The sequence below is a fragment of the Molothrus aeneus genome, chromosome 16, assembly GCF_037042795.1.
Source record: "Molothrus aeneus isolate 106 chromosome 16, BPBGC_Maene_1.0, whole genome shotgun sequence".
Lineage (NCBI taxonomy): Eukaryota > Metazoa > Chordata > Aves > Passeriformes > Icteridae > Molothrus > Molothrus aeneus.
The window spans coordinates 4,395,045-4,423,000 of NC_089661.1; the positions used below are offsets into that span (position 1 = coordinate 4,395,045).

At 37.8% G+C, this 27,956-nt stretch overlaps 1 protein-coding gene across 34 annotated transcripts in view; it reads left to right on the top strand.

The window, feature by feature from the left end:
- RBFOX1 (RNA binding fox-1 homolog 1) overlaps positions 1-27,956 on the top strand; it is a 1,178,577-nt gene that overhangs the window by 1,084,575 nt on the left and 66,046 nt on the right. For all 34 annotated transcript variants that reach the window (XM_066561182.1, XM_066561192.1, XM_066561190.1 and 31 more), the window contains 4 exons: positions 1,904-1,957; positions 7,050-7,142; positions 8,893-8,953; positions 14,908-14,961. In XM_066561182.1, coding sequence (XP_066417279.1) covers positions 1,904-1,957; positions 7,050-7,142; positions 8,893-8,953; positions 14,908-14,961 — 262 coding nt within the window. The remainder of the gene's footprint in view (positions 1-1,903; positions 1,958-7,049; positions 7,143-8,892; positions 8,954-14,907; positions 14,962-27,956) is intronic.

The following is a 27,956-nucleotide window of genomic DNA, read 5'->3' on the forward strand; positions in this document are numbered from 1 at the left end:
CCAAGAACTCTCAGGTTTAGTTTGAAATGCCCACTAAACCTCATCTAGAAATGTACTTGATCATCTATTGCAACCCAAGTCAGGACTGCAGTATTTCTGTTACTCTCACTGTCTTTATTCTGCCTCACTAAACCCAATTCTCTCCTGCATTACAGCTGGTTATTCAGTGCAGCACCAAGTGCCTTGTGGCTCTGCACTTCTTTCCCTCTTTCATGTTCAGATTTTTAAGTTGTTCTAAAATGTGTTTGCATGTGAGTCAGAGGATGGTGTTTCTCAGTATTTATCCCTCTGAAGGAAGCAGTCCCTGGAAAAAGAATCCTGTTGTAGTACTGGGAAATGAGTGACTGTTCTGCTGGATCTGCCTTGGTACAAGTTGCCTTCCCTGAACACAGCTTCCAGCTCATCAGCAGAATAGCAGAAGGCATAATAATTAACCCTCCAGAGAAAAATATGCTAATTTATTTAAACTAAACAAACCACTTAAAATAGGTTTTATTTGAAAAAAAAACATTAAATGAAAGGATTTTTGGTAGGTATTGTACTAATTTATAAATCAATAAACACATTTCTTTTTAATGTTTTTAAGTCTTAGGTCTCAAAAGACTGACAGTGGAGAATGGCTGGAGTTTCCAGCTGACTGCCAGAATGACTTGGTAACAGGAAAAATTATAGCTTCTGAAATTATAGAAAAATGAGATTTCTGTATTTGAGCGTTGAAATATTTCATATGAAATATGGCAGGTCTGCATTATGTCCATGTTAAGCACACAGTAGATGATATTTTTACATGGACACGAATATAACAGAGGAGAATTGTTTAAATATCAAGTCTGTGTCTGAATCAAGGCTGAAGTGGAAGTTAAAACATTGATTAAATGGTGAATGCAAGAACATGAAATAAGACTAAGTGTACCAAGTGATGGTTGACTTTTCATGGTCAATTGAAACTCTTTAATAAGCTAGAGAAGGAATACTGTCCTTTCTGGCCTGTAATTGTTTATTAGATCTGAAAAGACTGGAGTACTGATTTCTGCAGTTCCTGGGACTCTTGTTGGATTATTCTCCATTTACCCCTCTCCAATTTCTGCTGTTTTGTTTAAGATATTGGGTCACTTACCAGTGCCAACACTGATCCATCCTGCATGTCAATGACTTATGAAATATCACAAATGACCCCCTGCTGCATTACATTGTCACCTCACAAGATGTGTCCTAACAGAAATTGTTGTAACATTTATTCCCTTCCTAAGGCAGATCCAACAGGGCCTTTTTCTCTGGGACAAGCAGCTGGGTTCAGCTGTTTTGTGTGCAAACAAGACTTGAGTGCTGTTGAAGGTCAATAGGAATAACAGTCACTTCTAATAATATACTAAAAATACAATTTTGAGCAGAGGAAAAAATCCCCCCAAAGTGAGTATCCATTCTAGTTTTCCAAATTTTGCTCCAATAAGACAAAACTTCTGAGGGAATAATGGTTACCCATTTCAGCAAGGGTGGAAAGAAATCCTCAGTCCGTGAAGCCAGCAACAAAACTCCCACCTGATTTAATCTTATTCCTGTAATGCAGAAGTGACCAAACTCCTTCACCTCTTCTGGAAAATGCTGAAATTTGTGACTTTTACTTCACTGTGCTCTCAGTTTAATGCTCTTTCCTCTCTGTCAGGGGCTTCACTGAGCTTCAAGTTCCTCTGTGCAATGAGCAGAATGATGCACACAATTTAGAAATAATATTGATCTGACTCCTTTTAGTGTTGTCTTTCTTTTTGTGTTTAAAATATTTGGGTTTATATTGTTTAACATTTGTAAACTTTTGCAGCATTTCCTGAAACAAACGTCTGTGTTGTAAATGATAGAAGAGTTGAAGTTATCTAATTTTCATGTAACTTTTTCTGTTTCTTTGCAGCAATTTGGTAAAATCTTAGATGTTGAAATTATTTTTAATGAGAGAGGCTCAAAGGTAAGCAGTTTAATTCACCTGTGGAATTTTTTGTTTTGTTTAAAATATATGAGTAGAAGGAAACAACTGCACTGCTGTGACAAAATAATGTCTGAAATTTTATGTTAGTGAAAACATCTTCTGAGCTGTCAGTCAGTTTTCTAAGCAGTATGAAAATCATTGGACTCATATCTTTTAAAGGGGGTAATTTTAACTATTCCAAACTGTCATCTGTTACATGGGAATGTTGATTTTTGCTGTCCTTATTCTTCAAGGGTAATTATTTCATTTATTTTATGAGTCCATAGTTATTAAAGATATTCGTAGGCAGGTTTGTATTAGTACAGGTATTTTTTTTCCTTTATCAAAATGAAAGATGACAATGATACCTAATAACTATCCTCTTTAGTAATTAGCTGAGAAAATATGTGATTGTTCCAGATTAAGTGCAGATGTTTTCCTCTTTAGTTAAAGCCTTAGTACACCAACCCTTTGAAAACAATCTATTTTAGCATTTATTTTATTAAAAGAGTTCTTTTTGTATTGCAAACATTTAATATTTGTTTCCAAAAATTACTTTGCCTTAAATGCATACTTCAATTTATTCAGTATTTAAGAAATAAAGCAAGATAGAATGGCCAGGACAGCATCAGATGGTGCAAAACTGTAGCCCAGTGTGTTCACCTGTGCTATCAGCTGCATTATAGGGGTTTATGTCTGTCATATGCATATCTTTTTTTCCTTTTCTTGCCATGTCAGACACACTAAAAAGTTTATTCACGAATGTTTCAATCTTCCTGTAACTCATATATCATTTATTATTGGTGATGGAATGTTATCCCTGCTCTATAACCTGTCATTAAAGAATCATATACATCAAAAATCTATCTTAAATCAGATGTATTTTAATTCTGTTAATATTTATTTTCGGAAATTAAAGCCTTCACTTTTTTTTAAAACCTAAATGGAACAGCTGAAGTCTCCTTGTTTATTACTCAGACATTAATTAGTCCCCTTGCCTGCCAGCCCAAACTCAGTTGGAACATTCATCACTTTTTCCGTAAACAACTAAAATGGATGGAATTTGGTAGCTTAGAATCTCCTACTCTGGCCAAAATTTATTATTGTTAAATTATGGTTGTTCAGCAATGTTTACAAAATGCATGGATTGTCCAGACCTGCTGCTGCTGCATAATCCCATTAATTTCCAGAGCCATCCCCCACTGGCCACCTTTGCTGCTTGTGCTGACAGGGTGGAGCTGAGCACACATGGGGGCAGTTCAAACTTTTGTTTAGCCACTAAATCTTCCCCAGGTGGGCGTTTTAACCACCACACCTGCACAAGTGTAAGGTTTTGTTCGAGTTTTGGGGGATGGCAGAAGGAGATGTTTCCAAATTGAGCTTTTTGTTTTGATGTTGGCTTTGCAGCGTGAAAACACCCCAGTGCCTTGTGCTGAAGGCAAGATCCTGGATAGGGTTGGAGAAGGGAAAGCTTCTCCTGGCTGGGTTTGTAACATCCCTGCCTCAGTTACACTCTTGGGTCAGACCTGTTCAAGAGTGCTCCTGCTCCCCCAGGGCTGCAGCCCAGCTGTCTCCAGGGAGCTGCTGGAGGTGCCTGAGGCAGGGCTGGGTGCATCTCACAGCTCAGGGCTGCTGCCTCTCCCCTTGCTCACAGATAGTTCAGCTACAGCTACAGAGTATTGTCATATTTTCATTTGCCAAAGTATCTTTAGAGTCTCTCAATTAAATGGAAAGTTAAGGAAAAATAAATGTTAGGAATGAGAGGGACATCTTTTTTCTGTTCTTTCTTTTTCTTTTTTTTTTTTTTTTTTTTCTTTTTAATCTGATCATTTCGTGTCCATTCTGTAGGAATTAAGATGCACCAGATTAAAGTCCCATTCCTGGCAGTGCTTATCTATGTTTTCATAAAATCCCACTGAAACTGAAAGGACTACTAAGTGGTTTCAGACTGAGTACAGGTAACAAAGTTTGCAGGATCAGAATTCAAATTTGTTTCTAGCTGCAGTTTGGCATAAGAATTGCTAAAATTGTTTTTGTTTCTGTTTCTTTTTCTTTCTTTTTATTCTAATAGTTCATGTTTTAAACAATTGTTGCAAAAACAACAGAAGGAATCTCATTCTCATGCCATAATAGTTAAGAAAAATGGAATTGCATATTCAAAAAACATAATATTAGAAGACCACTGTAAAGTATAAAATCATTTTGCAGAAGGGAGTCTTTCCATAAAAGAAAACCCTAAATCAATGAGTCATACTCCAAATTTCTACTTATTTGAATGTGTAATCATAATGAAGAAAGCTTTGCTAAAATATACAGCAGCACTGATGACTTTTGAATTTTTGACCATTTTCTATCAGTTATAAATCACTGCTCTAGACAGCTCTATATATACATCAGAAATCTGTTTATGTGTGTATTTATTACTGTGTATCTAGTGTATATTACATTAACACCTATTTCTTCAAATAAGGAGAACTCCAAAGTGCCTCCCAAATTAAATCAGAACCTTCTCACATACTAACTTGGCTATTATTAAATCACTCGACAGATTTTAAAAATAAAAGGCATATTTTTGCATTACCAGTTAATAGAATGCAGCTGTTAACTCAGCTGCAAATTAAATTGATGCTAAAGTGGTTTTGTAGGTATTTGAATGTGTGATGGGTGAATCTTTGTTTTGTTCTTGAGTTTCTCTGTCAGCCAGGTAAAGTTAAAGATTTGCATAAATAGTAAGAGCTTAAGTTAAGTAGTGTTGATTATGGGAATAAGTACAACATAAGAAATTAAAAAATGACAATGAGTATTATTTTCAGAATCTTTGAAGTTCCTGTCTTATCTTGGCTTGTGGCTCCACTTTGTATGTTTTTCTAATTTTTTAGTATAATTAGGTTTTTATCTTTCTCTTTAGCTGTTTGAACAAAAGTTAACTGGTAGCACTGTGAGCTGATGAGAGTGACAGACGATTTTGACTAAACTCCCACCAAATGTTTTCCATTCCAGGAGGGGACAATTTCTCAGGCAAGATAATAGGAAAAAAACAAACAGAATTGGGGGAATTTCTGCTACTGAATGGAGTTACTCTGCTTAGATCCATGGACCCAGTGATGTTTTCTGCTGTGAAATTTTCTTAATGGTATCCTAAATTAGGAGGGTTTTTTACAGAGCTTGAACAAGATGGGACAAAGCACTTGCAGAAGAAATAAAAAGTTGAAAGTTGAGGATGGGTTTAGGTATAAGAAGAGCCTGTACAGGGATCTAAGCCATGAAGATTAGAGCTGAGGACGGGGATTTGCTTTCTCTCACCACTCCCGGTGCTTTGGGAAAAAGAGAGATTTCCCTCCTCAGTGCCTTGTGGCAAGTGAGGTCGTGGCCTTGTGCTAAAGTTGTGGAGAGTGGTGTGGAGAAAATGTGTAGAATCAGGAGCTGTGAGAACGGCTTCAGCTCAGGCTTCAGGCTGGGTTTAAACAGGAAAAACGAGTAGCTGTGCTCAAGCTGCTTTAGAGAGACACTGCTGTACATAAATGGCCCTTTTTACATTATAAATAGGAATAAATAGCTCAGTTCTTTGAGTTATTTGAGCAGGTGAAAGAACCCAAATAACCCAGGGAATTATCCTGAGAGTTGACTAATTAGTTCTGCAGTCCATACCCATTCTTGTTCTCACTGCTTGGTGTCAGTTTTGCCTTAGTTTGATATTTGGTTTCCCCTTTGTGTAAATGAATGTAGAAATGTCTTCCCTTTCTTTTTATTATTATTTTCCCCTTTTTTTTTTTCTTTTAACCAGTCACTTTGTGTAGTAGGAAGCACTGCAGAGAGTGTTCCTAGTGGGTGAAGACTGGCAAGACTCAGCAAAGGCAGAAGAGTGGCTGATTGCTCAGGAGCAGAACAGAGTTCAGGCTAAAACAGAAATAAAAAATAAAAATAAATGCGGTTTTAGGACCACTTAAACTACGGAAGCACTGCCTGTGTGCCAAGCACCACAAGCAACTTCTAAATGGGTCTGGGTGTGAAAGCTCAGGGATGTAGAGGAGGGTTTGTTTGGATAATTTTGGGAGGCATGCAAAGGCATTGTAGTGCTAATGCAAGAATTACTTCAAAGGGTTGGTGTATGTTTCTAAAATGTTCTTCACTGTCAGATTTTTCCAAAATATTTGCCATTTTAAGCAGTGTTTAATTTAACTCAGGGCATAAAAGGCATTTTAGTAGGATTTAAGTGTTTGTTTTAGTCTAGTATTATAAAGGAGGAGATTTGTTATAAGCAGAGTTTCAGATTTGTCCCACTAGCATGGGATTCTGGAGTTTTACCAATTGCATGTTCTATATGTGGAAAATAATATGCAGAACAAGTAAATGAAGCAGTTAAACTTATTCAAAACGTTTGCATTTTTCTTCTTTTATCAGAGTTTCTTTTTCTATTCACATCATGTGATTTTCTTTGATCTGTTAATACAAGAAAGTTTATACTTTGTTCTGAAAGTACTTTTGTTTTGTTGGTAGTTTTATTTTTTTTTTCCTTTTTTCCTTTTATAAAAAAATAAGTAAAGGCTGTATAGTTTGACAAAAGTTTAAGTTACCCTAGTGTTGCATGGGAACAGTGTTTCTTATGATCACAACAGCATGACTAAGTAGGCAATGTTTAGAGTATATTGACATTCAGTGTTGGATTTTGTGCACATGTTTTTTATTTCGTTGAGATATCTGCATGTCATTAAAATGTGGTTCATTTTCTTTTCTCATTAGTTCATTTTTTTCTATGTGAAAACACTGTAATTTATTTTAATTTCGTTTTCTTATTGTTAGATTTATTTTCCTCTGTAGTGACATGTAGAAAGGTATTTTTGGTATCATTCTTTGACTTTCTCAGAGGGTATTATCTAACTGATGACAGGGAAAAAAAAAATTTGTTCACATTTGTTGCTTATTTATTGCACATCTCAATACAACTATAATTTTTCTAATTTGCATGTTACAGAAATGAAGCGAGGACAAGAAAAATATTAAATTAAAGAGAGAGAACATAAGCAAACAAGTGGTCATTGACTGAAATAATAATGTGCATGTTGTTTTCCCCCCTTCTCCCTCCTGCATGCAGGGATTTGGTTTCGTAACTTTCGAAAATAGTGCTGATGCGGACAGGGCGAGGGAGAAATTACACGGCACCGTGGTAGAGGGCCGTAAAATCGAGGTGCATGTTCAAAATATTTTCCTTTTCATCTTTTTTATAAATGTCTGCTTCACTCTCATTTGTTGTTTCAGATGCATCATTGGTGTCTTCTGTGTGCTCCCCTTTCCCCTTCCCATTGTTTATATATATATTTATATATAAAGAGAGAGAATCTGGCCTTACTTGGGTTTTTTATTATGATTTCTTTTGTAATTATTATTATTATTATTATTATTATTGTCATTGTTGCTGAAAGGTGGATGACAGATTTGAAAACAAAATAAAAAGAAAGCTTTAATATTTTGAAGTTATTATTTTGGATGTTTTGTAAATCAATGGGTGCAGTAGATTCCAAAAAAACAGCCAACAAAAAAAAAATTAGAAAAATTGAGAACAACAACAACAAAAAAAAAGTGTGACAGACAAAACAAAAAACAAACAAAAGGTTGTCTTTTTCTTTTTTTTTGTTTTCCTTTTTTTTTTTTTCCTTTTTTTTTGGTTTTTTTTTCTTTTTGTTGCTGCAGGGTTGATGTGGGATCCACAGTGGCTTTCAAAAAATTCAGATTGGGAAAGAAGCATCCAAAAAGATGCACAAGAAACAAAGCCAGACTAGAGAGCGAGCAATTGTCACATTTAATTTTCAGGAAGCTGGGTGGCCTGAGCCATCCCCATCTCCAAAAACCTCCAGCCACGTTTGCCGTGCCACTGGATCCCCTTCAACACTGCCTCAGTCGTATTTGTTAGAATTAAAAAAAAAAAAAAAAAAAAAAAAAAAAAAAAAAAAAAAAAAAGAAAGAATTACCAATTGAAAATGCTGTCGTCTTTTGAGTAAGATGTTGCATATTTTGCCTTTTCATTTTCCCCCTCGACGGTAGCGCTTAGGGCCCTCACCAAACTCTCAGTAACCATGGTAACTGTATACATACCCATGCTGGCGATGGTGCTGAATGGTAAGTGGAGAAGTCCATCTGCCGTTTCACGTATTTAGCGCTGATATACCACGTGGATTTTTTTGACTTGTTGTATTAAGTTTTCTTGATGCTACATTTTTTTCTATATATTGGTACGCCTGTAATTGAGTGTACGTTTTAAGCAAGCCTGGGAGGCACTGATTGGATTGAGGATATGACTTCGTGCACATCTTACTCAGATTGTTAACTCCATATTGTGTTAAATAATGCACCCTCTTTTTATCCTTTTGTTAGCTGTGATTTTAAAGCTTGAATGATTTTGTTAATTCTTGCAATGAAAAAGGCTCTTGTTCCAAGTGTTGAATGCTAGATGTTGCTTTTCCAATGGTACTTCTCTTCTAAAGGGTTATGTTGCACACTGCTAAAATTCGTTTGTCCCTTTTTTGACATTTTCTTTGTTTCCTTGTACCTTGTCTCTTTCCTTTCTACTCCACTGCATGTTCCTTCATATAATCTTTTTCTTTTTCTTCTGTTTTGAGTATTTATTGTATCAGTGTTATCATGGAATACAAGCATGCTCTTAAGTCTTAAATTATGCAGTACCTTTTAATTTGCTTTTAATGTCTTTTTATTAAAGTTTAAATGATATGATGTTGCTTTATTGAAATGATTTGTAAGTTAAAATGGTTATGAAAGTAAATGTAATTATAAATAGTATGATTTTGTTATGCACCTGTTGCCTTCTATAAATTAAATTGCATTTTATTTTCACATGACTAATAGCAGTAATAATGCATGCCTTTAATAGTGACACGGGCCCTGCCTGTAACCCTTTCTAATCCCCTGTTCTATGTGCTTAGGTAAATAATGCCACAGCACGTGTAATGACAAATAAAAAGACCGTCAACCCTTACACGAACGGTAAGTGCATGAGCCCCTGCTCGGGGCGACTGTCCCTGCATGCCACCCCCCAGTCCTGCCCAGCAGGGCACTCACTGCTCCTGGGGGCTCCCACTCTGCACCTCCTGCCTCCCTGGGACACGATGGGGCTGGGCAGGAAGGCCACCTCTGCAGGGCTTGGCTGATGCCCAGCCGGGTGGGCAGAGCACGAATCCCCTGGCTGGGATCCCTGGGTTGGACCCCAAATCCCCCTGGCTGGAATCCCAGTGTTGGGCCCGGTGGCTGGAATCCCAGTGTTAGATCCCAAATCCCCGTGGCTGGAATCCCAGTGTTAGATCCCAAATCCCCGTGGCTGGAATCCCAGTGTTTGACTCCAAATCCCTGTGGCTGGGATCCCAGTGTTGGACCCCAGATCCCTCTGTCTGGAATCCCAGTGTTGGGCCCGAATGGAACCCCAGTGTTGGACCCCAAAGCCCCCTGACTGGAATCCCTGTGTTAGACCCCAAATTCCCCTGGCTGGAATCCCAGTGTTGGACCCCAAAATCCCCCTGGCTGGAATCCCAGCGTTAGACCCCAAATCCCTGTGGCTGGAATCCCAGTGTTTGACTCCAAATCCCCGTGGCTGGAATCCCAGTGTTGGACCCCAAAATCCCCCTGATTGGAATCCCAGTGTTGAGCCCCAGTGGCTTTTGTGGAGGACATGGGCCTGGTGAGAGAGTGATGTTCTCAGCTTTGTGCAGTGATAATGTGGTGATGGGGGTTTGGGGGATGGAGGGAGGGAGACCAACAAGAATGTCTTTCCTGTAGAACCTTTTAGTACCAGGGCACATATCTGGTCAAAGATCATTTTCCATATTTTCCTTCCACAATTTGTTAGAAGAAGGGAGACTGGTACCAGGTGCTGCTTCCATCTTCCTTCTTTTCATTCTAATGGAGAAATTAGAATTCCAAGCTATCTAAAAATAAAATTAAATCTAATACTGACCTAAGTTGGTGTAATGTACATTTATGACAAAAAAAGAATTGACAGTTATTTAAGGCATTTGGAAACAATAAATTTTTTTTTTAAATGTTTCCTTTGGAATTGCTGGATCATGTGCTTGAGTGTGCCATTACTGGTTCAGAAAATTCAAATTCAAACAAGTTCCTAACTCAGTCATGTCAAACAATAGCACATGAACTGAAGTTTATTGCAATTATTCTTTTAGTTCTGCTAGGCTCTGTAGTTGTTGGTATTTGGTTTTCAATTTAATTCAGTTTTTCCCATCCAGTGGAAAGCAGATGAAATGTGCACATAAAGGTTTCCTGCGGTAGATTAGACTCTTTTCCATTTTGAAATATAATGGATCGTATTTTCTGTATTTGAGGTCTCATTAGGGAGGTTTTACTAAAATCCAGGGCACACAGTGGCTTTATTTTTTAATAAAGCTCATCATTTTCCTGTAACACAGCGAAATAAAACACAGTGATGGTTTTCATGTGACGTGATAATTGATCTAGTTAAAATGATCTGGAGAAGAAGGGGCTGAATTTCCTCATGCTTTCTTAGAAGCTGTTTTCTTCCTCATTTTGAATGTAGATGTGAAGCTTGGCAAATTATGCAGATGGGAAAATCTCCTTGGCTTTTATTGGTTTTGAAGCATCCCAGTGAATCTAGAGAGAGACACGAGGCTTGACTGGATCACATAAAGCGATTTTGTTGTAATACAGAGCTAAATTAACCATGTGCATATGAGGCTATGAACTCTGCCTGCTATATTGCAATGATAAAAGTAGTTTTTCTGTAAATGATGATGCATATTTTGTATTCATATTATCCTAAGGCTATGAAAATGTTCATGAGCAAATAACTTGACATATCAGCACAGGCAGTGCTGAAGGAAGAGAATGCTGGCAATAGGAGATGGGAGATTTTAGCCATGTGGTTTTGGAGGAGGTTCAAATCTATGTCCTGCCCTGCAGGATTGCTTGGGTCACACATTCTCATTTATTAATGTCCAAGAGCAGGATGAATAAAATCTGCTGTTAATTGTTTCCCACTTGAAGTGTTTTGTTTGTCATTTTCCATCCTGTTCCATCAGATCCAGATCTCACCAAAAGTATGAAATAGCCTGTTCAGTGCATAAATAAGTAGCATTTATTTATTGTGAACCAGACATCCAAGGTGCTGCATGCAGAATATTCTCACACACACCTTTTGCCAGGTATCCACCGAGTAAACCTCTGCTTGCAATTCATAGCTTTTGATTGTTTTCATCTTTTTTACCTTTTTTTTTTTTAATGTCTGAAGTCCCCTAAAGTAAACACACAAGGACAATCACGTCCCTCTTGCATAATCATCCCAAGCAACAAGGAATGAAGTCTAAGGGGCTTCCTTTGGTTTCCTCCGTGCTTATACTATCAGTCATCCTGGCATGGTACGAGTTTAGTTCTTTATCATTTTGTCAGGAATTAACCACTGCCAGAGGTGATTATTTATTCAAGATTATTGTTGTCTGAAGTAAAGGGCTCATTTTTTAAATAAACTATAAGGCCAGTTTTTTCCACCAGCACGTTAGAATTTTCAGAATTTCTCCTGATGCAGGTAGCCAGAAACATTTTGTTTGCACATGCCTTTATGTTTGCTTCAGAACCACTTACTTTTTAATGCCTCTCTTTATCTTTCCAAGTGTGTGTTGTGACTGGCATGTTGTTGGCAGGTATTCAAAAGGTAGTTGGGGCACATATTGTGTTCCATCAAAACGTCAGGAACTGACATTTATTTTAATTTAAAAACAAGATACACTCTGTTTTGTGTTTCATTCCTGACTACAGCTGGTTGTTTGATAACAGGGCTCATGTTGTTAATAGGATTGCAGAAGTCAGTAGATTTCAAGGCACAAAAACTTGGGTTTTTTAAAGAATATGTACAGCTTTGTTCAAATAAGTGGTGTGCTTTTGTGTCCTAAATGGTCTTTGAAATAAGTATGCTTCCAGTGACTTTTGACTCCCCAAATGAGCAGCTGCTGGGAGAGCTTTTTCTGTGGGTTTGTTATCAGTCAGGATGATATTGATGGCTCACCTCGTGCTATGGAGATACAACTGATTTCTCTTTGCAAAGAAATTCAATGTCAGGAGTGGTACATGTTAGCAAAAATATTTGAGACATTTTTAGATGTTCCAACCTATCCTGTTCACAGCTGTACTTTCTTCTGATGCCCATATTTCCATTCAGGATGCTCATCCAAGGGTTGTAGGGCACAGAGAATTATGGGCAAGTACATTCAGAGAACTGCAGCAATAAAGGAGGAACAAGAAGCAGAGATCTGTAATAGGATAAATATATTTTAAAGTTTATACTGGTGGTGCTTTGGATTTGAGCCTTCTGTTGCTCTAAATTTAGATTTAAAATCACATCTAGTGCCTATTAGCGCAGTTAAATCCCCTCTAACTCCCTGTCCCCCTCCCTGGATAGCAAACAGCAGGGAAGGAAATGGAGTCACAGGGTTCTTTCCTACCCAAGCCTTTCTCTGGCCATGGTGACTCCAGTCTATGAAGCAAAAATAATCCTCTTTGTGTTGCTGCACCCCATTTCTACCACAGCTTGTTCCCCCAGGATCATTCCCTTCCCTCCAGCACGCTGCACATGTGCCTCTCTGGATAACTGGGGAGCTGGGTCAGGCAGAGGGTTTTTTCTTTGCTCGGCTGATTTTTAAGTTTCAAGCTTTTCCAGTTTCAACTCAAGAAGGAGATTAATATTGTGACAGTAAGAAAAATGCACAAAATTACACCCACAGCCGAGAATTTGCCTCCTCCAGCTGCTGCAGAAGGGTGACTTGGCAGCTGCTCTCTCAGATACATCAACTCCCATCACACTTGATTAACCCACACAGCTATGGGCCAGCACATTGTTGGCTGACAAGATAAAGTTAAGTTTAATTACTGTTATTTTCACCATGAATGAAGTATTTCCTCCATAGGCTTCAAAAAGTTAGATGAGACAGCCGTCACTGGGAGAGTGGTAAGGAGCTGAAATATGAGACTGCCTTTCAGCTGTGAAGAACAATCTGTGTCTTCCAAGATGATTTTTTTTTCTTTCTCTCAGACAAATTGTGGCACTGTTAGTGTAACTTAGAAGCTGAGAGATGTCTGTCAGCTGCTTTGACAGCAAAAGCTGACAGATCTAAAGTTCTGTCCAATCTTTCATTTTTGGATGGTTTTGATCAGTGGTCTTCTGAGGAAGTGTTGCATTTGAAATATTGGATATTCCCTAACATATGTAAAGTTAGATTTTTACCCAAAGTCTCAAAATTTGAATGATTTTCTATCACACAAAATTTGGCTAAGAGATGGGTTATGCTCTGATGTTCCTAAATATAATCCTGTGCAATGTGAAATTGAATGATCAGGTAAAACTCCTGTGGTATTTTCAGGAGGAAAAAGCTTTTAGCCCTTCTTGGCTGGACATTTTCCATCTTCCTTAACTGTCTTTTGGCTCAAGAAGAACTGCAGTCACTTTTACAGAAAAGTTGTCATGCAAAACTGCTTACTCTGAATTTACTCATGAGTTACCTTTCAAAACCACCCCTCCCCTCTTTTACTGAACAGTTAATTACTGGGAAATAATTACTGTGCATGAGATAGAGGTAGCTTGAAAGGGTGGGAATAGTTTGTTTTTTATTGAGATTTTTGCATTGCACTTTTTCAGTCTTATAATGCCTTGATGTTTTATGGTTTTCCACAGTCCTTTTGCATTACTTGATATAGCCAAGGCAAAAATAAACCTAGGGTGCATTTAAACTCTTCTAATTGTGGCTTTTTTGATTTTGAAGAGCCTTGTTGTCAGTGTCTGGATTGTATTTTGATTCTAGAAGCAGTTATAAGTTCTATTTTAAGTACCATCGCTCTGGAGTTTACAACATGCTTTTGCCATTTACAAGAAGCGCTTCCCACTCCTCTGATTTGAGTGTGCTTTAGGAAAACCCCTAATTTTTCCGTTCCAGTGGTTCAAAATAATTGTTCACTGAAGGAAAAAGAGAGTGTGGCTGGGGGGATGTTCTGTGGAGTTTGCAGTTAGCTGGGAGTGGATCTACCTGTGGCTGAGCACACAGCAGTATTTGGCACTGCACCAGAGCTGGGAGCACGAACGAGTTTGCAGCACTTGGTTGTGCTCTTCTCTTGCCCCTCCTGTCCCTCCAGCCTGGTTATCTTGATTAAGATAACACCCCTCGTGCTTTGCACACCCCTGGGTCTGCAGCCAGCCTGGGGATGCTGCATCAGGTGTCAAGTACAAGCAGTAATTTGGAGTTTGGCCAGACACAGGCAGAGCAGATCTGTGAATTCTGTGCTGGGGTTCTGTGGCAGTGTTGGGAGGACAGTGATTATTGAAGAGCAGGGCAGAGGCTGATTTGTAGCCCTTGAGACCTGGCATTCCCCTGCACTCCAGGGAGCATCTCCTCCCTGTCACAGCAGGCATTGCCATGCTGTAGCTGTGCTTTCCTTTTGCCAGGGTGGAATCAAAATGCTCCCGTTATTTGGCTGCCCTCTAACCCTCGCTAGCAAAGGTTTATCAGAAACGTTTGTGTCCAGAGAATGAACTGTCCTGGCTCCTCTGGCTCATAACCAGAGCCAAAAAGTGGCTAAGAATCATCTGCCCTGTACTAGAGGCCATGGGGACACCTGAAACAGTGCTGGCTCCATTGCAGAGCTTGAGGGAGTAAATCCATGTGCATTTCAGCCAAGGTAATTCACCTGGCCATTCACTCCAGTAAATGCCACACGTCTGGTGAATGCCTTGTTTCATTACTTATTTCTGTGCCTCAGACTCTGATATTAAAGATCAGTAATTAAAGATAACTATGAAACTTGAATTACAATCACCTTTCCTGAAGTAATTTTGTCTGTATTTTCTATACAACAGTAGTTATAGTCATAATAATAGTTGTTATTATTATCACTAATTGCAATATTAACTGTTATGTTTTTGTTTGCTGCAGGCTGGAAATTAAATCCAGTTGTTGGTGCAGTTTATAGTCCAGAGTTCTATGCAGGTAAGGATTGCTCTATGATTGTCCCACTGGCCATATTTCATTTTAGTGTTCTTTAAAACATGCAAAAGTACAGAATCTGTGTTTGGTGTGAGGTTTGCTTTCTTTGTGTGATTCACATTATTTACAAGTCATTTATACATTTGTGATTCAAGATTTTACCTTATCTGGGCATAATAAACTTTATATAGAAGGTATATGAATGACTTTTTATTGGAAAATAGCTAGTATAACATGAAATGTACTGTAATATCCTAGTCTTACATGAGATTTTATTTTATTTCTTATTGTAGTGCAGTCACTTTCTTCCAGGGATTCTTTAAGGAACAACAGCAAAAAAATCTTATCTATAAATATATATCTATATATAGAGTACATACATGTATGTAGACATACCTAGAAATAGAGTATGTGGAATCATAATTTTTTCCTGAGCATTTTTCTTTACCTTTTATAGTTAGTTTTTCAGTTTGATGTTTTTGTATTTTACATGTATATCTTCACCTGACTGAGACCAAATTCTGATTCTGATTGCAATTTGGAGTTAGAGATTCAGTTTTTGTCTGCTGGAAGTCAGTCATGGCTAGCAGTCATTTTTTACATATAATTTAGGAACAGAATTGAAAACAAACTTATTTGTAGTCCAAAATCCAGTTGATTTCAGAGGGATTTGAAGGCTGCCCACAAACACCCACAGGAAAGCATTTTTCATGGCTGGTAGTTCAGCACGGGTTGTCGTGTCTGCACAAGCTGGGGAATCTCCACTCATGGAAATATTTGAGTCTCGAGCTGACAAAGCTGAAAAACTTTTGTTAATTTGAGGGACTTCAAGTGATGAAAATTGTTGAAAAGGACACTATTACAAACGCATATTTGTGGTTAAAAAACAGCTTCTGCTGAGATAGATAAAAATCTTCCAATTAGGGTACAAGTGGCACAGTATAATAAAAAAACCTAACTTGGCATTCATGGAATTTGCAGTATTTGGTGCAGGCAGAATTTATTTCCTTGCTGATGTATGTCTATGTTGAAAACAGGAATTTAACATTGATCTCGTTTGAGTAGTTAGTGAACCAACCCTGAACCTGCATAAATTAGAAAGTCAGAGTTATTAGTCATTTTATATAAATGACTTTGTGTTAATGACAAATATAATAATATTCCCATAGTACAGTAATCAATTTTCTAATACGTATGCAGAATTAACAATCTGACTTATAATTGTCTCATGAAGTAGGGCATGAAGAGTTCACATAGTTTGTAAATTAAAATCAATATTTTCAATCTCTCCTGAAGGTAATTTTCCTAATTTACTGGACTTTTCCCTAACATTTATTTTGTCTTTTAATTATAAAATGGCAGGTTATTGATTTTTTTTGTATAACCTCCTAAAGTCCCAAGTGCATTTTTATTGCCAACACTAGGGAGGTATTTGCCCTTCTTAATGAGAATCTTTAATTACCATTAGAAGAGTATTAATTTAATTTTATGAATTATGACACAAACTCCACCACACCTTTGCAGAAAGTTCCATCATGATACTTCATTTATTTCAGAGTATTTTTTTTTCTCTTTATACATGTAGGCAGGCTTATTTGTTGGGTTTTTGAGTTTTTCAATGTTTGGGTTTCGTTGGGTTTTTCAGTGTATGTCAAATGCTTTTTAATTAAAATTGACTAAAATATGATATCTCTCACATTTAAACACATAAAACTTTTTTTTTAAACAATTTAGTCAAAATTGTGGAGATCTCAGGAAATGAAACAGTAAAACAACACTGCAATTCTTGCGTTTTAGAAGAACACTGTGACTTTACTTTTGGGTTCCCTTATCTTTACTTTTGGTTTTCCTTCACCACCTTTCTTAGAGAAGAAGCAATTGAATTTTTGATAATTATAAAATTAGAGATGTGGTTTTTAAGACAGACAGAGTTCTACTTGTTTAGTTTACTTATTGTCTGCAGCAGTGTCATGACAAAACTGCTCCAACTTTTCCACAGTCAGCGCAAGAAGTTCCTTTAGCTCCTAGTAAATGATGAAAAATTTGGCCACTTCTGAAATAAAGATGATACATCTACAGAGAAACTGTTGATTTAAAGTACCTTTAATCTTCATAAATAAGTGAAAAACAGAAGGTTATACAAAGCTGTCAGGATGGCACTGATGAATGGCAAATTCCCCCGTTCCTCAATTGCTGGCGGCGCCACGGCCGCGAGGCTTCCCCGTATTGTACATCAAATCTGCCAACTCATTTCTGTGATTAAATATTCCATCAGTGCGGGCTGCAAGGCGCTAAAGCTTAACAAGATTCATAAGATGCACCACTTGAATACACATAATTCACTGCCTTGGATGGAGAGCACCCCGCATGCACAGGAAAATTAGAATTGAGTTAAATTACTCCGTGAGACAAGATCAATAGAGAAAGGAGAAGATCCCCTCATGCAATGCAAATCTAAGATATAGTTATGTCCTGACAACTTGAAGCAGACAATTAAAGTCAAATAGGGAGGAACGCAATGTAAATCAACCCTAAAACCTTGAAGATAATGGTAAACAGTAGGACCAGTGACATGATTGTTATAGCTCGGGGTTTTTTTGGAGTGTACACTTCTGTGAAGGAAAACCTTTATTGAGAAAATGCATGACAACTCAAGATGGAGACTCTGAGGTGCACAACAGAAACTGTGCTAGGAAAATATTACTTGGGGACTGCAAAATACTGTATATTTACAAAACACTATGGATTTCCCTTCCTGGATTTCCCTTCCAAGGCTGTTTTTGTGACTGTGAAATGCTGGTGCTGCAGTAAATTGCAGCGTAATGTGGCTCTTTAGCCACGGTGGCCTTGGTGTGGATTTCCAGGGACTTTTTTGGGAAGGGCCCTCAGGAGACTCCTGTTGCATTTCCAGGGCCTAGCAAGGCTCCCTGATGGCCACCAGCTCCTGTTCTTCCCACCCTTCTGCTGGGAAAATGATATTTTACAGAAAACTAAAGGGCATTTTTTTTTTTCATGTATCGTTCTAGCTTTTCACAGAATTGCATTTTTTTCCATATATGATCGTGGATAGGAAGTTTTTTAAAAGATGACTTATGTCCACAGTCTCCCTCTAATAAATAAAAGATTTTCCTCGAGGGTTTCCTCCTTTAAGGGGGTTTTCCTCTTATGAGAAAGGAATGCTTAATGAAGTTGTGTCATCCATTTCTTATCTTTTCCGGTAAAATATTTATTAAATTCTTAGGTAGGTCCTAATAGGTAAATCTGTAAGAAGCACTCTGTGATTTGTCTCACAAATTCTTCATGGAAACTGGGATAATTTTTTCATCTCTATGTATTTCCATCCAGTTTTAAATACATCCCATAGTCTTCCTGTATTTAAGCTAGAGTCTGTTCTTTTCCTCATACACTCATTCATGGCTGGGAAAATACAGATTTGCAGCTGGGTTTCTTTACTGGGTATGCTCTGGTACTTTCTTTGTTTCTGCAGTTTGTTATAATATTATTTTCACCTGCTTATTTTTATATGGTGTATATTTTATCTGTAATACCAAGCCTTTCTTTCTGCCTCAGGCATTCTGACAGCCAGGCTCCATGTTGTTCCTTTCAGTTATTGCAGATCTTTTTGTTTTTCTCTTTTGGGTTTTGGAACAATGAATTTTTGAGCAATCTCTTGCACTCTCCTTATTGAAATATAGAATATTGTTGCACCTGTGTCACTACAGCAGTCCTGTACAGCAGGTAGCTTGAGACACAGTAAGGCCACTTTAAAAGACTTTTTTATTCCTGGCAGAAAAGAGCTTTGTTATAACTGTTGGAGAGGTTCCTTTTTGGCAGTTCCCAAATGCAAGGTGGGGGAAAAGAAATTACAGAAATTACTTAGAAATCTACTAGAGTGACTATTCTTTCAGAGAGCAGGGCAATTCACAGTAACTCACATGAGAAGATACTCTTTTCTGGTCATAAACAAAACCAGTATTTCAGAATTTTCAAGATTTAAGTTGACAGTGGAAGATTAGAGGTGAAGAACAATTAGAGCACAGCTGAGTGGAAAGCAGAAGATCCCATCCTTCTTTTACTTAAGGCACTATTATTCTTCCTGAGTTTTATTAAGTTCTCGGAATTTCAGGAGATAGTTTCAAGTCATCCCACATAGCTGAGTGTTGTATTCATTTCATAAATAACCTTAACCCAGTGAAGACTATTGTAAGCACCCAGTTTCTTGGGCAGTTATTCTGTGATCACTGGAAAAAATTTCCCCATCACTCAAAAGGAAAGAGAGAGGAAGAGTCTGTGCATTTTTAACTCTTCTATAAGCCCTCAGAAGACAGGGAAGTTTTAGCTGCCCAGGTCTTTTTGGCATTTGGAAGTCAGCAGTATCCACCAACAATCAGATTTTCTAGCAAGTTTTCTTTCCAAAATTTGTTCAAAGGTTTGGAATAGAATGTTATATATAATTAGAAGTAAAGAAATACCATAGCAATGTATATAAAACCATGCCCTTAAGTAAGATGAATCCAGAGGAAGAGAGGATTCCTGTACACTTGCTAATACTAATTCTCTTTGTTCATGTCTTAAAGCATCTATTTCTGGAGTGTAAGAGCACCTGGGATTCATTTCATCTTTCTAGTGTTTCTCTTTGAATTTAAATGAGTCTTGCATAAGCTCAGCAAATACCCTAGAAACACTTCTCAGTGTTTGGAGTTGGGGAAGTTGAGTTATATGCTTGCACAGCATTCTGATCCTGGGGTAAAAGTTCACTCTATCGTACCTCTAAAGCAGAATTTTTCTAAAAGCTGTCACTCCATAGATTAACTCATTTTGCCATTTGATTACTTACACTTGGATTCAAACTTTGCTATTGACTAAGCAGATTTTTCTAAATAAATATATTTGCAGTAGAGTTACATAAGCAGCCTTAATAGTTTTCTAACTACAGTCAAATAATTATTCTTTAATATTCCACCTGTGATATTTAGATGCTCCTTGTCAAAATATAACACACAGCTGTAAGTGCTGTTTCAAAAATCAAAAGTACCATCATCCAAATGAGGAGTTCCTAGGTAGATTAACAACACTGATGACAGCTAATGCATTTCTAAAACTCTGTGGAGCTTTTACAAGCCGTTATAAAGGAAATCCTGTTTCATGAAAGATGAGTAAAGCCAGTAGAAAAATGGAATTCAGCATCTGCACTAGCTATTTACTAAAATAAATAATAATAATAATAATCCAGAATTAATTATGCCTTATGCTACATTATAATGAGTTCTTCATTAAAATGTATGCCCTCATGGAAACTAAACCAGGCTTATTCAAAGCTAATGCCAATGACTTATTTGTATAAAGATTAATTTAGTCAATTGATTATATATTTAAATCTGGAGCAGGATTAATCTACCTATACTCACCATTGATTTGGAGTCTGCACATTTTAAGAGATGACCACAGATTCTGTCAGTGTTACTCTTTTGAAGGTGTTTCTCTTGGATTTCTATCACACAGGGTATACTTAGCATTTGATACTCTTCTATGTGATCTCTAGAAGAAATTCCACAGATTCCATTATTTAATTGTAAATCTTCAACCATAGATACAGCTTCATTCCAGAAGGTAGGAAACTGTGAAGAAGGGAGTTTTTGCTTCTTAACTGTAAAAGTTTGTGAGTTCTGACCCCAGTCTAGTATGGGGAACCATTTTAACCATTTGATACTGGGTTATGATGGATTTGTTCACAAACAGAATCAGTAAAACCAGGAAATCTGTATTTGCTGAAAGGTGGAGTGCTTTCCCCAAAATAGGGAAAGGATGTGTTTGGGGGTGGGTGGTTGGATCTCTTTGCTTGATGGAAAATCTTGGTGAGAGGTAGGTCTTGATCTGATGGCCATGTTTCCATGTTTCTCCTGAGTTCACATCGAAGGTTTCCTTGGTTTTAGATATTCCTTAACCCCAAAGAAAGCCTTCTGAGCAAGCAGGAGCTGTCCCTTCTTTGTCATCGTGTTGTTTCCTAAGTTCTTGTGTTTGTTCAGATGTTCTTATTGTGCATATAACTGAGCAAATTTTTAAGGGCTAAAAGAAGTTAAGTACTGTTCCTTACTCACAAAGGAAATCTTTAATGAAAAATTATCCTTGGACTTCTCTTCCATCATTCTGGTGCTTAGTGAAAATGTGTTCTATGGCTTCCTGGTTAGTGAGAGCCCTAAAAGCAGTTAAAAAACTGAGGTGACAGCATCTCCAGACTGTGGTTTTGAGGCTGGATATAAATCCAGCAGTTTCAGAGCTACTGCTCCTGTCTCAACAATCACCTGGGCAACAGTGCCTGGCTGGGCACTGCCTGGGCCCGAGCTAAGGCTGCAAAATGCATTTTTAGAATAAAACTGAGGCTGTAATCCAAGCACCAGCCAAGGATAGGTGTAAAAAGCACTGGCTCAAGGATCTCTCAGAGGAAAATTTAAGACAAACTGCAAGGTCACCACTAAAACATTTGTTTGTTAAGAACTGGGGGGGGATGTTTGCAATCCTAGATAAGTTGTAGCAGTTATGTGGAGGAATAAATTCCTCTGATTAGAAGAATAACCAAGTTAGGAAGATGCATGTGTTAGGATGGACTGTCAGGCAGACAAACTCTTCTGAAATGTAAAGTAATAAAGTAATATATGAAATGTAAAGTTAATACAGTTAAGTGGAATGGAAAACAACTCTGCTCTCTGTTAAACCTTGATTACATCTGTAAATTAATGCTAAAGCAGTTTAAGGTTATGGTTAATTGTATTCCAAACATATTGCTAATGCTTTCTCTTCCTTCTTACACATTTTTTCCCATTTTGGGCATTGGAGGACAAGATCCCCCAATATGCACTGTAATTGCATTTCATAATGCTTATTGAGAGGAACTTTCAAAGTACAGTTTTCATTCATTTATTCATTGTGGAGGTAGCTGAGAGGGGGCTGTGCTTTACAAGTTTACAAGCTCTGCTGGTTTGGTGCTCTTAGATTTTCTTTGGAAATCTCCAAGCATAGAATTGCTTCTAGTAAAAGTGAGTGCTTTGGAAACTTTGAAAACATTGCATTACCATTTTTGTAATGGTTTTTCATGCTCCTGAAATTCTGTGACCTGTCTGGGCTAGGGAGGAAATAGACTAGCTAAAGCCAGGATTATGCATGATGATTCAATTTTTGGTCTTTTATATTCTCAGCTTGTCATTCAGAATAGAATTTTATTTATAAATCAGAACCAGCATTCGCTGGTGTAAGCAAGGAGAACTGAGGGATTAGTAATTTGCATCTCTGCATCTAATTGCATTAGATTTGCATCTCTGTCTTATAGATTTACTGAAATAGGTAATTTACACAGAAAATAGTGTCTTGACACAATATGAGAGGATAAAGCATAAACACATCCACTTGTAATCCCTGGAGGGCCATGTTGAAACTCTAGTGTTTGTGTTTGGGCAGAAAGGCTCCAGTTCCATCTATTCTGTGATTTTTTTTCCTATTGCAATCTTTATTCAACAGGCAGATGTATGAATGCAACCCATTTGAGTTATCAACAGAACATGAGTGCATTTTGTGTGTTCTCAAGCATCTCCTTTCAAGCAGAATATAATTCCAGCTCAGGGTTTACTTCAGAAGTTTAAACTTGGGAATTTTTCTCATGTTTTTTCTCCAAGTTACAAGTGAACCAAGAATAGCCATCCTTTACCTGCTATGGCTGCTAGAGGACCTAGCAAGATGAGGAATAAAGACTTGGTTTTGAAAGATCCTGAACAACTTCAGTGGGATGCATGTCCCAGTATAAAATAATGGCACTGAAGGTCACAGAATTTATGTGCACCTGGGGTTGTAGGGAGACATCTTACAGCAAATATATTTTGCAGGAAATCCTGATGTTACCACTCCTTTTTTTTTTATGACTACATAATGCATGTCCAGTTTTTTAGACTTTTCTGCTGACAGGATTTGCACTTGGATTGCAATAATTAAGTTCACTAAGGAGCACAGATAAACTCTCTAAGCATGGTGCAGATTTTGGTACGAGCACCAGCTGAATTTGTACAATTTAGTTTCAGTTTAGTTACCAGACAAGGGATGCCTGTGGCTGATAAATCATTTGAAAAGTATTTTGGAAAGGGCAGTTTGCTGCAATTGCTTTACTTTGTGAATGGAAACATGGCATGAATTGTTCCTGCAGTGCAGCCAGTCTATGGAAGGCTGGTTAATTCAATTAGAAACGAGTCAGTCACACAGTGTGTTTTTAAGCAGGCAGGAGAAGGAGGAGGAGAGATCCCTGTTACTGTGGAATGGGCTCTATATCCTACAGAGGGGAGAAGGGGAGTTAGGGGGAATTGTCTCACACCAGAGCTGCTGCTTCTCTGATTTTTACTTGCATGATATTGACACCTTCCAATCCCAATTTTTGACAGCATCCTGGATTCTGCACAGGAATAACTGGGGAGAGAGGGCTGTTTCCCAAAAGCTGGGAAATGGATGAGATGGGCAGCAAAGAATAATTGGAAAGGTGGCTTACAAATGATGTTTGCTGTAACATTCACTGCTGCAGCCTGAATCAGGGCCACAGTTCATTGGGTGTTTTGGGGACAATTTAAGAGGTGATGATAAAGAAACATCCACTATGCTTAGAAAAGTGATGGAAAGGAAAATTAATGTCTTAAATAGAATTTTTGGAAGGAGAGGTCGCAGGAAATGTCTTAGAGACACCTTCACTGGCTGTTTTTTGGTGTGGTTTTTTTCTCTCCTCCCTCTATTTTAAACAATGTATATCAGGTTATATGTGAGTCAGGGACCTACTACATAAATGTATGTATAGAGCACAGATTCTCATTACCAGCAGCAAGCACACCCAGGCTGTTCAATAATTGAATATATTTCAGGTTTGCTGTCAGAAGAGGTTTGGATTTAGGAAAATCAACTTTAGACATCAACTGCTTTAGATTTTCCTCCCTACCCTCTTGTTAAGTGAAACTATATATAAGCTTTGGTGGGATTAAACATAGGTTTTGTTTGTATTTTTAACATAATTGGAAGAAAGGAGGCGTGGGGTTTGGGGCTATGCTACTTTATTCCTTGTTAATAATGGATGGAACAATCCAGTGTATCAACACAACCATCCATAAGTGGTTGTGTTAAAATCTGAAGGTTATTATTCAATTTACAGAGAGCCCAGATAACTGAAGGCCCTCAAAGAGCACTTCTTTTTGAATTAACAGCATATTGAAAAGCATGCTAAGTCTGTGTAGTTGACTATTGATACTGAAGGGCTAAGAGAGCACTTAACTACCATTATGTATTCAAGAGAGAGGCTGTAGAGGCTCTCTTTAAATTCCCCAGTCAGAAGGGACAATGGAAGCTAACATACACTATTACTGCACAACAGGAGCCTTTTATTAGGTGTTTCTGATCCATTTCTGTGAGACATTCTGAAATAATCCATCACAGAATAATATTTCAGACCAGAACAAAAATAGTGCTATTTCTGTCTGAAAATGCCAATATTAAATTACACTTTTAGAACAGCAAACCAAGAGAGGACAAGGACTGTTTATAAGGATCCTTGATACACTTGGAAATCTCCTGATTTGTTCATGAGAGCTGCAGTTTTACACTTTTCTTCATGTGTTCTTCATTGAGCACAAAAGTGTTTAGGAATAATAGCTGTTGCAAAAGGCGCAAAGGAAAAGAGTGATCAGAATGATCAGAACTGACTCAGGGAGAACTTGCTATCATCCAGCTGGACTGGGAGGAAAAGAAAATGAAAAAACAATCACTGAATTCAATAAAGAATGGGCTTTTTTTAAGATTTAGATTTAGATTAGGCTCTTGAAATAACAGTTTATAATGATGGAGGCAAAATAAGACTCAAATAGCTTCGTTTTTCAATCACTTTTTCCTGTGGCTTTGTTTGGATTTCTTTGTTTGTAAATAGTATTAAAGAATAGATGAACTGGTGCTTAGTTGTGAGAGGCAGTAAGAAGCTCCTTTTGGTAATACAATAGAAAAAACATGTGTAAAGAGCAGCTGATTTACCTGGCAAGCTGAGAGTACAAGGGATTAGAGTAATGGAATCAGCACTAAATCTCCTTGTGTGCAGTGAGTTACTGAGTTCTTGTATGACAAACACTCATTTTAGCCACCTGTGCACTAAACCCCAGCCCTGGATGTTGACTTGGTTCATTCCTGCCACTGGAAATGCTTCTGTGCTTCCCCTGGCTGTGAAGGCAGCAGATGGATGCTCAGCACCACTGGCCCTTCCCAGCTCTCCCAAGAGCTTTTGTGTCAAGCTGGGTTTCCCTGGGATTCCTGGAGTGAGAGGAAGGTTGTCCCCCCTTTGCTCTCCCAAGAGTTTTGTGTCAAGCTGGGTTTCCTTGGGATTCCTGGAGTGAAAAGAACATTGTCCCCCCTTTGCTCTCCCAAGAGCTTTTTGTCAAGCTGGGCTTCCCTGGGATTCCTGGAGTGAGAGGAACGTTGTCCCCTCATGTCTCACTTTGTTGTGTCCCAGGGCAAACCCCCAATAAGCAACATCTCTCCTCTTCTTTTTTTCTAATTCCACCCTAAATTCTTGGAGAATAAATGCCAGCCCTGAAAATTGCAAACTTTAGGTCCATGAGCCGAGGTACTTATGCCTTGTGTATGGTGAGATGGTGCATTGTAGGCTCAGGTTCTCTGTCATGGTATAGAAAATTTAAACCATTGCCAGGAAAGCTTTCTGGAAGTTTCATCTCCTTCCTGTGACAGGAGAGAGCTGGGCCCATAATCAAGCCCTGTTTTACACCAACAACATGATTGTAGCTAATGGTACATGGGTTTTTTCTGCAGAAAATGTGATTTCAATTTCTACTTCCACAAGCAATACCATGAGACATTCCAGCTAATTGTGTAAATTCTTTTCAGCTAATTGCAGATCTGTATTTCTGAGCTGCCTGTAGTGCTGGCTGCACAGTGGTTCCAGATAAAAGCTATTTTTAACAGCAGGGGTTTAAAAATCCTTTATAATTTAGTGGGAGAGTCCACATGTTGATCCTTGGTGTTACTTCTTGGCTCTTTGAGGATTGGAGAAATACAGTGAATTTTTTAGCTGTTTTATAGGAGGCAGTGAGCACTCTGTGCAGCAACATTGGTATTTCTGTGGATTAGTTTATCTGCATCCTGTAAATAACTGTACACAAAAAACTTATTTTTGAAAATAAAAAAAAAAGAGAGGGGAAATGCATTTAGTCAGAGATCTTGAAACCACTGGGAACTGAATTTTAAGTATTCTAAAAATATTAATGGCTGCACATCACTTTTTTCCACAGTCCTGAATATTTTTAGAGTAATTATATCTCAAAATAACTGCGGTGCTTCAGCAAAGGACCTCATCAAACAGCACGTTCTTAATCATGGGCTGGAGGAGAAAACTGGAGGAAGAGAAGGATGAGTGGGAATAGTCTTTGATCTTGGGACACCTGGTTTTGTCCCTGCTGCCAGGCAGCATTCCAGGGGCTCTGTAATGCCCCTGACCCCAGGCTGGTCCCCTCAGTGTCCCCTCTGCCACTGCTCCCTCAAAATTTATATTAAAATCCTCATTCTTAAAAAAAAAAAAACCAAACAAAAAACAAATGCTTTATTCTATCACACTAGAATTTAGTGTTCTGGAGGAAAAATAATGCTTTTTCTTTTTCCATTGGGGAATTTATAGATTGTTTCTGTGTTCTCAGGTTTATCCAAGATCTTACTGTCAATAATTCAGTCTTCCCTCACTTGTATGAATTGCAATTGAAATATTTTTAATACCAAAATTAGATGCAGAAGAAATAATATTTTCTTACTAAAGTAGATTAAAAAGTTCCATGTTTTTTTTCCTAACGAAATCTAATAATAATGTTTTAGTTATCAGTATTAATATTATGTACAAATTCAAAGGCAGATTGTCAAAATATAATTAGAAGGCTCTGTGCAAGAAATTAAATACACTCTAGTAGCAGAGATGAAAAAAGCATCTGTTTTGAAGTACTTTAATTAGAAATTAGATGACTAGAGTAGGGAAAATAGGATTTGCATGAGATGAAATCAGCAGAAAATATAAGATCATTAGCTACAAAGAGTAGGAAAATACCTATGGAGCATGGAGGAAGCCAAGTGTTATCTAGGATTTATGGTGAATAATGTAAATAAACTGTAACCTTTGACTTCTAGAAATCTTTTGCTCTGTTTCTAGACATACTTGAAGTCATATTCTTAAAACCTAATGGAAATGCATGATTTTCCTCATGTGTTTCCCTCAGCCAGATGAATGCCTCTGGGTCTTCACTTTCATTTGCAGGCTTCTGCACTAGCTCAGGTTTTGGAGCATCTGTGGTGTTAAATTCTCCCATATTCCAACGTCCCCATTCCTGGGGTCAAACAAGTGTGTGGACAGGGCTTACTTATTTATTTATTTTATATTTTGTAATTAGGATCTCGATAGCTGCATGTTCATTTGCCAGCATTCACACAAGGGCTGAAGGCTGAGAGAGATATCAATACAGTCAAGGATGTGTTGTCTTCAAGTAAGGGGGAAAATGAGCTTGTTCTATATTTTATCTGTTATATTAGCTGTGGAAAAGAGCAAGCATCTCTAAATCCTGTTAGTTAAGGGTGTGCTATTGTCTGGGAAGGTTAGAAGCATAGTAATTAATGAGATTTCCAGTAGTCACAGTCTTAGTTAAACTGCATAAATTACAAGAATTATTTTATTACTCTTCAGCATTTCCAGTATTTCTCCTTCAAGTAACAGCTGCAAGCAACAAACAAAGAACTGGTTAATGACAGAAATTTTTTTAAATATATTTTGAGAGAACTCTAGCCCAGTGAATGGAAGTTGAGGATTGCTCCTGTAATGCTGTGGAAAATGTGCCTACCATTTGTACTTAATCCTGTCCTTCCAAACACATTGGACTCAGTGCAATTCCATTGCATGTCAGTGCACTATGTCTAAAGTTTCACAAATCTGCAGAAAGATTTGA